The sequence below is a fragment of the Cetorhinus maximus genome, chromosome 26 (genome assembly GCF_964194155.1).
Source record: "Cetorhinus maximus chromosome 26, sCetMax3.hap1.1, whole genome shotgun sequence".
Taxonomy (NCBI): domain Eukaryota; kingdom Metazoa; phylum Chordata; class Chondrichthyes; order Lamniformes; family Cetorhinidae; genus Cetorhinus; species Cetorhinus maximus.
This window is the reverse complement of record NC_135904.1, coordinates 11,877,335-11,891,190: the sequence shown is the minus strand read 5'-3', so window position 1 is coordinate 11,891,190 and position 13,856 is coordinate 11,877,335. Positions and strand designations below refer to the sequence as shown.

General features: G+C 43.5%; 1 protein-coding gene across 1 annotated transcript in view; it reads right to left on the bottom strand.

Moving 5' to 3' along the window:
* Positions 1 to 3,845: 3,845 nt before the first annotated feature.
* The window catches only part of LOC144668280 (A disintegrin and metalloproteinase with thrombospondin motifs 7-like), a 171,734-nt gene continuing 161,723 nt past the window's right edge, over positions 3,846 to 13,856 (bottom strand). The window contains exon 24 of the mRNA XM_078530110.1: positions 3,846 to 4,875. Within this exon, the coding sequence (XP_078386236.1) occupies positions 4,718 to 4,875 (158 nt within the window). The 3' untranslated portion in view covers positions 3,846 to 4,717. The remainder of the gene's footprint in view (positions 4,876 to 13,856) is intronic.

The window sequence follows — 13,856 nt, the reverse complement described above, 5'->3', positions numbered from 1 at the left end:
TTGATCTATTTTATTTTGCATTCAGTGTCAGCATCAAACATTTCCAGATCTGATACAGCATAGGTCAGGAAAGTTTCCTCTTCTCACACATCATGTCTTAAACACAAACCTCACAGGAACACTCTGACTTTGCACACAGGTCTTGCTTGTGACCTCTCTGGCTCACTTTGGGGAAGTTCTGCATATTTGGCTTGCTCCCCATAAATCTGGTTGGCTCTGTTTTCAAATTCATCTCACCCAGGAGATGTGCAACAGACAGAGAAAGAGGCAGAGGTGAAGAGAGAGACAACAACAATGAATGAGCGAGAAAGACACCCAAAGACAGAAAGATACAGCCAGAACGAGAGCGAGAGTGAGAGATAGAGAATCAGAGTTGATTTTGAAACCAGGTACCACAGGTGAAAGGATCGAGTGATGTGCAGGAAAAAGGTCCATTTTAATTACAGCTACAGATTTTGCAACACGCTTGGCAACCCCTCATCATTTAATCTGTCCATGTGTCTCGTCCTTGTGCTAATGCTGTGATTTAGTAGGACATGAGTGGTATTTGGACATGATTACTGGTGCGATGCTTCCTATTGGGAGTGTGGAATCGCCTCATAGAGACTAACAGCTGCTTGGGATTCTAGTGGTGTCATTGACCAGGAGAATTATAAATTTTGTCTCAACTCAACGGTGTTTCATACACTAGAAAATATTCCCAGTTCGTCCAGGCTAAAAGCTGTCCCCTTCAGTGTAGTTTGAGTTATTCCATCTCTTGTATGGAGTGATACATTCCATTAACACCATCTATAATGAATGGTAGGTTTCAAACTCCTTTCAGTCATGAGACGTGCAGCTACTGAGCTGTTTCCTTATCAGAGATACTATTTGGTATTGCAGAGATTCTTAGAAGCTATAATGCAGCATTTGAATTCAGCCAAAGTCAAAATATTGAGGCAAATGAAGGACCAAACATTATGATATCTGAAGTAAACAATGCTTTGAAACTGAAGAGTACAGGAAACATTCTGGGCATGGATGAAGTAACAACAGAACATCTAAAAGCCCTTGGAGAAAGAGAATTAGAAGTGATAACAGAAATTTGTGATCATATATATACCAAAGGATACATTCCAAGTGACTTGAGACATTCATTATTCGTTAAGATAGCGAAGAAACCTAAAGTAATAGAGAGCAATCAGTTTTGAACTACAAGCTTAATGAGTCACCTGATTAAACTGATTTTGAAAATCATAATTGGAAGAAATAATCACACATTTGAAGCAGAAATTGGTGAAACATGGTCTGGATTGAGGCCTTGAGTAGGTACAAGAGAGAGAATATTTAACCTAAGAATAATCTTCGATAAATATCTAGAAATAAACAAGAACATTTACATATGCTTCATAGACTATGAAAAAGCGTTCAATCATGTTTATTACCAAAAGCTAATAGACATGTTGCTGAAATGTGACATCGACAGTAAAGATGTGAGATTTATCCAAAGTCTATATTGGGACCAAATAGTGAACATCAGGGTAGAAGATGGACAATCAGACATGTTTCAAGTGAAGAGAGGAACACGACAAGGCTGTGTACTATTGCCAAAATTATTCTGTCTGTACACAGAACAAATATTTGGAGAATTAGATGTACTTCCAGGGGTAAAATTTGGAGGCAAGAACATAACAAACTTGCAGTACACTGACGACACAGCGCTATTTGAAGAATCAGGAGAGGGCCTACAAAATATTGTAGATCAAATAAAATCTAGAAGTTTAGAATATGGATGGAGCATGAACATCAAAAAGACAGAAACAACTGTAGCTAGAAGGAATACATTAGAAGAAACAAGAGTGAAGATTGAAGTGGACAGTGTCACATGGGAACAATTAGATAAGTTTGTCTATTTAGGACAAATGATAAATAAAAGGATGGCAGATGTGATGCTGAAGTTAGAAGAAGGATAGAGATAGCCAGAAGTAATTTTGTGAAGATGAAAGATGTGTTAACAACAGGAAAACTCAAGCCTGTAACAAGGAAAAAACTCATTAAGATGCTACATTCTATCCACTTTCCTGTCTGCCTCAGAAACCAATAAATAAAGATCTGTGGAAGAAAATCAAGGCCTTTGAAATGTGGATTCCAAGACATATGCTAAAAATTCCATATACAGGCCATAAGAGACAAATAAAGAGGTGTAATTGAAATTGCAGGAGCAAAAAGAAATCTTAAAAAGTGACATGCAGAAAAGAAAATGTCACTATTTTGGCCATTTGATCAGAGCTGAAAAGCTACAGTGATCTCTTTGAGATGGCAAAGCAGAGGGCAGCAGAAAAGGGGTGGACCTAGCTGTAGTTGGATGACAGACGTCAGAGCGGTTGTAAACGAGTTACAGTGGATGTGAAAATGGTGCGAGACTGACGAGTATGACATACCGTGACAGCAGATCTCCTGCTAGGAGTCTCACAAAAACTTGTGATCGTGTGCCACACGGAACCAGATCTGGGAGCATGATTGTTGACACTCTAGATAACATTACAAAAAGGATGAGTAGGTTCTGCTTGCAGTACTAGCAGAAGAAGAGTCACACGGACTTGAAATGTTAACTCTGTTTCTCTCTCCACAGACGCTGCCAGACCTGCTGAGTTTTTCCAACATTTTCTGTTTTTATTTCAGATTTCCAGCATCTACAGTATTTTGCTTTTTTCTGAGCAGTGGGCGGTTTACCAGTGGTCTGAGAAGTCAGTTTCAGCTGGTTAAATCTCCACTGTGTCCCTGCACACACTTGGGAAGCCTGAGCCTTTGAGCTGCCAAAGTGAACCTGAGCTGTCAGAACCTAGAAAAAGTGGGCTGTGCACATATGGGAAGTGAGCATACAGTCTATCACAGGCAGACACTAGCTATGGAAATAAAAGCAAAAAACTGCGGATGCTGGAAATCCAAAACAAAAACAAAAATACCTGGAAAAACTCAGCAGGTCTGACAGCATCTGCGGAGAGGAACACAGTTAACGTTTCGAGTCCGAATGACTCATCAGAACTAAGGGAAAATAGAAGAGGTGAAATATAAGCTGGTTTAAGGGTGGGTGGGACAGGTAGAGCTGGATAGAGGGCCAGTGATAGGTGGAGATTGCCAAAAGATGTCATAGACAAAAGGACAAAGAGGTGTTGACGGTGGTGATATTAGCTAAGAAATGTGCTAATGGGGACATTAAGGGTAGAAAGCAGGACGAGCAAGGTACAGATAGCCCTAGTGGGGGTGGGGTGGAGCTTGGTGGAGACTTAAATACAATGGGTTTTTGTGTGAGTCAGACTGTTCAAGGATCAAAAAACCAAAGAGCTAGGAGTGTGTTATTCATAGGACAACACATAACCCTCATGGTGGTACAAAACTGAGCAGATTATGCACAATAGCTGAAACCTGAGTTAGTATTTGTGTGTGTGTGTCTGTGAGAGTATGTCTGTGCGTGTGTGTGTGTGTGTCTGTGCGTGTGTGTGTCTGTGTGTGTGTGTCAGCCAGGTGAAGGGCCAAAACTTGTAACACAAAATACAAGTGCACATCTCATACTTTTGGAGGGAGGAAGCTGCAATCTGAAGGAGTTTGTGTTGGAGAATAGGGCTACAATATCTTAACTCTGATTACTTTGTGCTGTGATCCCTGTCACACAATGAGGCACAGGGGAGGAGGCAGACAGTGTCAGATGTCAAGTTTAATATGTCGGGAAAGCAAAAGAGAGGCAAGCTCAGACAGTGGCAATTTCAAACATGGAAGATTGCAACACAGAGAGACTCAAACCGAGGGATGAGGTGGTAGTCTGACATAATATTTAGAGAAAATATTCCATTTTGTACTGTTCTTTTGGAAAGTATTTAGTGGAGATATAAATGCCATTGATTGTTGTTCCACATGACCCACTCTGCAATTTTTTTTCACTGAATATTGCCATTGCTACATACATACACATATTATTCAGTAGAAAGAAAAGCACCAGGCTTGTGTGCACTGTATTGTTAGACAGCCCCTTACAAAAAAAAAACTGCTTTTTTAAAGGATTATTAGCACCATGACTCTAGCTTGTTGTACATCAATCAGAACGACACATAATCTCTCATCTAAACTTGGCTTTTGAAAGTCGAAAATAAAATAGGATTAAAAAACATTCAAGTATGTAAAAGTTCTGTGCTGCCCAGCAACACCCAGGAAAGGTTAAAGGATGCTGGTCGGACACAGCAGCACCACGTGGCATCTTTACTCCTGCCTTCTTGGCCCTTCAAGTTATATGTGCCGTTAAACATGTCTTTTACAATGAACAAAACTCACAAAAATGGCACTTCTTAAACCACTTTTGGGAGACACATGTGGTTGTGTTAATAACGGGAGAGGTGTTATTCTTGAAGATTAGGAGCACCACTTGAAAGGACGGTGTGTAACTATAGCAACCGCTAGGCCTCAGACCTTGTCGAGCAATCCCAACATTGTAAAGTCTTATTTTGGCTTCAATCAACAGCTTGGATTGCTATCCTGTCAATATGGTTGCATAAACAAGAATACTGAAAGAAAGACTCTTTCTTTTATATATACGTTTCTTATAACAAAATGTCCACACTTCAGTGACTTCTAACAAATCTTTTTCCTGAACTGCCTTTGTGCCTTTCAGTCCCTGTAATCCTTTTATTTTCTTGCATTATTATTTTTTTGAAGTCTTATTTTTTGTGGCATCAGTGTTAGTTTCTCATCTCCTTGACACGCGTTCATTGCCACGGTCCCGTACTCCATGTGGTTGACATGTTTGACAGCACTGTGCCCGCACGGTTTGAAGATAGCACCGACCCAAGAGCCTAAGCGTCTGACAGAAGGTGAACGTCAGCCGATCTCGCTCACAGACGTAACCTAAAGGTTAGGAAAGATATATACAAATACGTCAGTTAGTGTGAAGTAATCAGCTTTCATTCTTTTTCTCTCAATCCCTGCCTCTCTTTCCCCTAATTTACAAATTCATGGGTGGTGCCCACCAGTCAGTGGCCCATCCAAGTGGCCCATCATGTGTCATCAGAACAAAGTAAGTAGCAATAGTCCATAAGTGACCATTGGCATTTTTCCATTAGAGAGAGACAAGTGGTTATATAGCTTGAAGGGTACCACTCCCCATCAACCATGGGGCAAGGCAAGGAGGTAGGCCTCCATGAACTGCGCAATCGGTCGGTGATTGAACCTGTGTTGTTGGCGTCATTCTGTCAACTAGCCAGCTAGCCAACCGAGCTAATCAGACTGCATCATGAAAACTAATGGGCCACATGAAGAGTTTTTGATGGTGTGCATAGGGAGAAACTATTTCCATTTGCAGGAAGGTCAATAACCAGAGGACAAAGAGATAAAAGTATATGGCAACAGAGTCAGAGGGGGAGATGAGAAGAATTTTTGCTTATCCAGTGATTTGTGTGATGGGCAGAATGACCTCCTTTTATGCTGTAAGATTCTATAATATTCCAGCACCACACTGCAGAAGAAAAAAAGACTTGCATTTCTGTTGTGCCATTTACTACCTGAGGACAGGAGCAGGCTCGCAGGGCTGAATGGCCTATTCCTGCTCCCAAGTTCTAAGTTGACATCCCAAAGGGCTTCATAGCCAACGAAGTATTTTTTGAAGTTAGTCACTATTTGTAATCTAGAATACACAGCGACCAACTTGCGCACAGCAAGCTCCTTCAAGTTAAGAGACTGGCCCAATATTGGTGATACTGGCCCAATGACCTGATTTAGTGGTGTTTGTTGAGGAATAAATATTGGCCAGGACACCAGAAACCAGCACTGGCATTTACAAAGAAGGCTGACGGAGCTGGCCAGTTACTTGTATTGATTAAACTCTCTTATCGCAGACACAAGGTAATTCCCTTGAACAACCAGCTGTTCCTACTTCTGAAACATATTTGCCTGCCTATCCAAGATTACACAGAAATCTTCCAAATGCTTCTAGCTTTCACCTAATTGTTATTTCTTGATTTATTGAAGTCTCTGCTCCTCTTCTTTTCACCCTTCATGCACAATGAGCTTTGACCGTGGAACTGGAGCTGTCAATTATTTAAAAATACCACCTCATTATCAGGCCGAAATAGCTGCCGCCTCCAAATTGTGATTCCGTAACAATACGAGGGGAGTTGTTTTGTTGGTATAAATGCTTCCTACGAAAATTAGCTAATTTGACGCTCGATTTCAATGGCTGCAGAGTTTTTTTCATCTGAAGACTTTTCACCTGATATGACGCTTTCTGATATAACGCGGCTTTTTCATTTCTCTTTCTTTAGCAGACGGCAGAGATAGAGTCATTACCACGGTGAAGTAAAAACAGCAGCCAATCTATCCACTAACTTCATCTGAAATAGAACTGGATCTTTTTTTAAAGTAGTCGCAATCAGATAATTAGAGTTTGGAGTGTTAGTGGACAGACAGACCTCGAAACACCCTCTTCAACAATGTGCTGATACTTAGCCACTTTGGCTGCTCCTAAAGCCCTCAGAAGAACCACTGTCTGTTTTCAGATCTTCTCTTACTCCTTTTATGCCACAAAGAACTAAAATAACAATTCTGATTTACGTAGAACCATTAACACACAAACATCGCAAAGTGCTTCAAGGATTAGGAAGAGTTTCAAGAATTAGGAAGGGAATTTCAGAGATTAAGGGAGAGTTTCAGGAATTAAGGAACGGATTTCTGTAATTGTGCAGAGAATTTCAGGGAACAGGTTGAGATTTCCTCAGGGCAGCGCTGTAGTTCCAACTATCTTCAGCTGCATCCTTCCATCATTAGGTCAGAGGTCGGGATGTTCGCTGATGATTGTAAAATGTTCAGTTTCATTCACAACTCCTTAGATACTGAAGCAGTCTGCGGCCATATGTAGCAAGACCTGAACAACATTCAGGCTTGGGCTGATAAGTGGCAAGTAACATTTGTGTGGCACAAGTGTCAGACAATACCCAAGAGAAAGTTTAACCACTGCACCACCACCCACCACCCCCGCCCTCCCCGACATTCAATCATTGAATCCTCAATATCAACATCCTTAGAGTCACCATTGACCAGCAAGTTAACTAGACCAGCTCCATAAATGCTGTGGCTACTACAGCACTTAGAAGATGGGAATTCTGAGGTGGGGAACTCACCTCCTGACTCCCCAAAGTAAGTTCACCATCCACAAGGCACAAGTCAAGAGTGTGATGGAATACTCTCCTCTTGCTGGATGAGTGTGGCTTCAACAACACTGAAGAAGATCAACACCATCCAGGATAAAGTAACCTGTTTTGAGTGACACCCCATCCACCACCTTAAACACTCACTCCCTCCACCACCGACGCACAGTGGCAGCAGTGTGTATCATCTACAAGATGCACTGCAGGAACTCACCAAGGCTCCTTCAACAGCATCTTCCAAACCCATGACCTCTACCACCTTGAAGAACAAGGGTAGCAGATGCATGGGAACACCACCACCTGGAAGTTCCCCATCAAGTCACACCCTATCTTGACATGGAAGTGTATCGTTGTTCCTTCACTGTCACTGGGCGAAAATCCTGGAGCTTCCTTCCTAACAGCGCTGTGGGTGTACCTACACCACAGGGACTGCAGCGGTTCAAGAAGGTGGTTCACCACCACCTTTTCAAGGGCAATTAGGGATGGGCAATAAATGCTGGCCTAGCCAGCGAAGCCCACATCGCGTGAATGAATACAAAAAAACAATTGCAGTCTTGAAATTTTCCCAACAAGGGTCAGGGAAGGTAGAAGGGGGAAATTTATGAGAAATAATCTTAACAGAAAAACAGGACTGAGATCATAGATAACCTGAAAGAGTCTCCCCTTTGCAAACAAACAAACTATAAAAAAAAGGCGAGCTTAGCATTTAAACAATTCTTTTTATTGATAACCCTGACTGAAAGGCTATCAGCTGTAAGATAGAAGCAGAGTAGCAGGAAGTATCAGGGAGGAGCAGGTACATTGCTGATTAGAATAGGGCAATAGGTTTTACAAGATGCAGAACTTGATACTTCTCATTCACACAAAGGCTAAATCTCACGGCACAGCTCATTTTTTACAATTGAGAATTGCAATGGGAAATTACTGACTGGGCCTTGGCACCTAAGTTGCTTAGAGGAAGGAATGGTGAACTAACACATCAAGTCAAGGTTCAGCTGTCGCTAAATCGGAGCAGTGCCCCCTGCTGTTTTTATTGACCGACACTGTTTCTGGTTAACTGCAGGAATTGGAGTGAGTGCTGATGTTAACATGCCTGGACACTGGGGTATAATGGGAACTGCGTGTTACAGACCAGTGGCCACTGTTCTTAATCTGAATGAGCCCAGATACCATTTAGATCCCTCTGTTACCCCCTGCAGCCCTTCAATCTTCTCTCCCCTCCCGATTCATGCTGGGATCTGGTTTTAGCCATTCCTTTCTGCTGTGCCCCATTGTCCATACGTTATGTTGGTCCAGACAGTGAAGACTGGTGGGTTATTCCAAGGTGTGGGGGAGGGGAGCTTGATTCCACCTTTACCTGACATCCGCAGAAAGGCAGATTGATAGACAACACATTTCGTGCAGTTACAGTTATCTTGACAGCATCTGAAGGGCATTAAAAAGATTAGTAATAGCAGAAATAGGCCTCTCGAGCCCGCTCTGTCATTCAATAAAATCATGGCTGAACGTCTACCTCAACTCCACTTTCCTACCCAACCCCATGTCTGCTAATTTTGTATCCAAAAATCTAACAACATAAGTATTGAAAATACTCAACCACTGAGCATCCACAGCACTCTGGGGAAGAGAATTCCAAAGATTCACAACCCTCTGAGTGGAAAACATTTCTTAAATGGTCAAAACCTTACTCTGATACTGCGACCTCCTAGTTCTAGACACCGCAGCCAGGGGGAAAACAGCTTCTTAACATCTACCCTGTTGAGTCCTCTCAGAATTCTGTATGTTTCAATGAGGTCACCTCTCATTCTCCTAAACTCCAGCGAACAGGCATCACGATTATATTACGATCTGACAAAGCAATTGTAGCCTTGTGATACCTTCATCTGGATAATAAATGGATTTTAATTTACTCATAAATATATTGCAAAACTATTTGGCTTTGCATTATGTAGAAACCCAACAGGTAAGTTTTTTCTTTGCCCCTTTGTGGAATGCATGCTTTGAAAGGTGCCATCAAACTTACTTTGCTTTTAGAAGGCATACCACATAATACTCAGAAAGTTGAACTAAACTTTTGCAAAATGCATTTTTGGGGTACAGACTTCTGCAGTGCCGTTAGCTTGTGTAAAGTTGCAGGAGGCTAGTGTCAGGCAAACTGAACTGCACTGCAGGGTGGTGAAACAATGGACCAGATCCTGCTAGATAAATAAATGGCCATTAATGACACACTATTATTAATGTGCAAATTGGCAAGCCATGACTTGTGAATCTGCAAAACCTGCTGGTCGATTTACATTCCTCCACTGTTTACTAAGGTCCCAGGTACTTCATTGTACTCACTGTGCCATTATCAGCTCACGCTTCTAGGAAGTTACATCCCGACTTTTTTTTTTCGGGCTGAATAATGCGCAGAAAAATCCAACTAACAGCGAGATGCTTCGTTCCAGCAAAATCAGCCCCAGTACTTTCCCCTCCTTTGGTGGAAACATGGCACTAATGTTGTTCAGGACACTTGACAAATAGTTTTGGAGGTAAACCATTTCCACTGACGGGTATGGTTTTTTTTTTTGATTGCCCCCTGTTTCTCTATAAAAGATCTGCAGGGGGATGATAGAAGGCGTTAATGAGAAAAGTGTGAAGAAAGGTCAAGTTGCTGAAGAACCGATGAAGATCAGAGGCAACAAATTCTCCCGACCATGAGGCATTAGACAATGAAGAGCATTCTCAATGTGTTGGAATCCTGGCCCTGGCAACTTAGTGAGGGATTCTAATAACGCACGAGGAAACAGAAGTGAGAGAAAGCAAGCTCACGTACACGCCATGTCGCTAAGACCAATTGCACGCGGCTCTCTCAAACAGCCTGTGGCAAAAATTGCTTCCTGCTCTTCACCTCACTTTCCAGCCCCCCTCAGTTCTTTACCAGCTGACTTGAGAGACCCAGACGATGAACCATTGCACATTTCCACCTCTGCAACTTAGCTCAATACTGCCCTGCCTCAGCTCATCTGCTGCAGAAACCATTGTCTACACTGTTTTTTACCTCCAGACCAATGCTCTGCTAATTGGCCTTCCACCCTCCTCAAACCTGAGTTCACCAAAACTCTGCTGCCCGTGCCCTAATTCACACCAAGCCCATTCGCCCATCATCCCTGTGCTTGCTGACCTACATTGGCTCCCAGTTCCCCAATGCCTTCATTTTAAAATTTATCCTCGTTTTCAAGTATCTTCATGGCCTCATCCACCATACCGCTCCCCTCTCCCAACTGCTGCACCCCCCCACCCCATCTCTGTAATCCCTTCCAGCTGCATGATCCTCAGAGATCTATCTCTGTGCTCCTCTAAATCCGGCCTCGTGAGCCTGATTTCTCTCATTTCACCACTTGCGGTCATGCCTTCATCTGCCTGTGCCCTTAGCTCTGGAATTCCTTCCCTAAACCTCTCCATCTCTCACTCCTCCTTTGAGACGCTCCTTAAAACTTTCTTCCTTGACCAAGCTTTTGACCACCTGTCCCTAATATCTCCAGGCTTGATGGTAAGTTTTGTTTTATAACATGCCTCTGAAGCACCTTGGGGTGTTTTACCATGTTGAAGGCTTGTATCAATGCAACTTGCTGTTGTTTATACTGCGACAGGTTCCTCTTTGGCCAGTCTGTCATGCCTACCACCATTAAACCAGATGAAACATTTAATCTGTCAAGTAACCTACTCAACATACTGCTCACGAGGGATGGTTTCCCCAAGTTTAACCTTGCAGGCCTATTTACTTCTGCAGATAGAAACAGAGGAACAGGAGGAGGCCATTCAGACCCTCAAGACTGTTCTGTGATCTAATGAGATCATGGCTGGCTCAAAATCCTGCCATTCTCTCCCAAACAGCACTTTGGGCGGCTGTACCTGCACCGCGTGGGCTGCAGCAGTTGAGGAAGATTGCTCACTCCACCACCTCTTCAAGGGCAAATACAGATGGGTCATAAATGCTTGTCAGCAACGCTCACATCCCCCATGAATGAATAAAAAAAAGTGGCTGACCTGTACCCTGACTCCATCCACCATCTTGGTTCACATCCTTTAATACCCTCCTCTCGCAAAAAATCTATCAACCTCAGAGTTAAAATTATGAATTGGCCTCCATGATCTCCTGCTTTTGTTGGGGAGAGAGTTCCACAATTTTGTCACCCTTTGTGCTCCCTAAACTTCTCCCCTGAACGGCCGGGTTCTGATTTTAAGGTCACGTCCCCTTGTTTTAGGCTCCTCCACCAGCGGAGGAAGTTTCTCTCCTACTAACCGATCAATTTATTTCAAAATTCTACAATCTTCGATCGCATCACTCCTTAAGCTTCTACATTCTGGGGATACAAACCTGGTTTACGTAATCTCTCCTTGTAATTTAACCCCTCGTGCCCTGGAACTCTTCTGGTGAATCTGTCCTGCGCCATTCAAAGGTCAATAAATCCTTTCTAAGGTAGGGTGCCCAAAACAGCACAAAGAACTCCAGATGTGGTCTAACCAGGGATTTGTGCAGATGTAGCAAAACTTCCTCTCTTTTACATTCCCATCTGAGATCATCTGGAAAGGAGGGTGGTGACCTTGGAAGAATGTCTCGAGTTAACCAAAGCCAAAAACTTTCACTTCAGCGATTGAACCACAATGACCTTTACATGGAGGCAAAAGGTCATAAATCTGCATAGCCTCTAAGTATTAATTTGTTGTCCTTGTATTCTCACAAGGGACCTCAAGGTCTCCAGTGGAATTTGACTCCATGGATTTCTCTACGCTATATGAAGTAGTTAATGTGAAAATGGCCATATGGGGGGTCCAGATGTTTCTCCTATTACCAGAATAGACAGTTTGGGTTACACAAGCTCGATCCCTCAACAGTGCACACAGATAAAGAGAAGGGATAGCTCATCAGAATGAATGTGCCTCCCCCACATTTACTTAACCTCATCCCAGGTCATAGCAATTAAGCAAAACAATTTCTGAATATGTAAACACTGTGGGTGGGGTAGATGTGATTTGGGGAAGGGTTTCCCTTCCTGACCGCTTACCCGTAACCCTAATTGGAAACGGCCATAAACAGGTTTGGTTGAAAATTCAGGTGATGACTTTCATAGTTGGATAGCTCACTGGGACCAAGGGCAGGATTTTCGCCACGATCCCGAGCCATTTTGCTAGAGGCTGGATTGAGGGTGGAATGGCTACAACCTGCAAGTGGCAGGTAGCTTATGAAGCTCATTAAAAAGCCTGTTAAGGCCATGGATCAGAAGCCAACTGGAATTTTCCAGTCAGTCTGCGGACCCCGATATCTGTGTGAAGGCAGCCTCCGTGCGACACACTGGGGGTGGAGAACTCCAGGCAGACTCTGAGGCCCTCCCCCACCTACAGACGCTGCGCTGTGGAGGGGCTTCCCTTCCACAATGTCGGTCCGACAGCTGTGGCCATATTTTACTGCTAAATTTTTTCAAGTGCTGGGCGGGTGCCTCAAGCTGGAGATGCTCTCTCTCTCTCTCTCTTACCTGCAACGGCAGGCTGAAGCTCTTTCTCTGCTGGAGGGCCCTCCTACTGGCCCTCCAGCTTTGAGAGCCCTCCCGCTGTCCTTAATTGGATGGCAAGTGTGCCCTCTGGCCACTAACTGGCCAATTCAGGGAAAATCACTGCCAGGTGATTTGTTTTTTACACAATGCGGAACTGGGATCCCCATTGGACTTAAAATTCAGTGTCCTGACCCAAAACGCAAATTCCTGTCCCAAGCGTCTAAGCCCAAGACGATAAGAACGGGGGTTGGTTCAGACATGGTTGGAGAGCTGGTGGGTACCCCAACAGAAGTGGGCACTGCTGGAAAAGAAATAGAAAAGAAGAAATGATTTACTCATATTTCTGTCCGTTGCTGCGCAGTTTTAAGTGTGTACTCCAGCCTTGGCTTGTGCTGCTGGTGTGTGATTGCATTAACAGATCCCAGTCTGATTTAACAATTCAGAATGAAAGTACGACTGTTTCCTGCTTTATGAGCCGAAAGTTTCTTGGGAGTCGGGGGGGTTTGGGGGCGGTGGGTGGGGGTGGGGGGGAAATGGGGAGCCAAGCGATGCTTGTGTAATTTTCATCTTCAGTTTTCTGATTGAAGGAACTCCGCAGGGGAATCTATCGGCAGCTCATGGCAGGGTAAGTGGAATTCCTCTCCGGATCTCTGAGCTTAGAAAACCTCCCCGACAGCTTCAATGATATGAACACGCAGTGAGTCTGCAGCATGCACAGCAGCTTGTTTTGTACTGTCACCAGGGCGATGGGATGGAGGAGGGCCCATTTTATTCAACTTGCCTCCTGCCACTCAAAATAAATTCCACAAGAGAAGAAAGGGCTTCGCAGGCTTCATGGTTTCTCTTCCCTCTCTGTGCAGGCAGACTTCTTAAACATAAAAAGCAAGTAGGGTCTTTTGTTATTTTCCCTTCCTCACTTTTGGAGTAATTATAAGCATTCCTCGAATTGTGACACAGGGAATGACTTAGCGAGTGGTGTCGAAAGGAATGAGAATGTAGCCGTGAATATTGACACATAGGGCCCAAACGTCCAAGTGGTTGGGTTTTGAATGGGTTAAAATCAGGCCCATGTTATTACGATACACTGGTCATGGAACCCAGAGTTCCTAATCCCACCTCAATTACAAAGGATTATAAATTATTTACAACACAG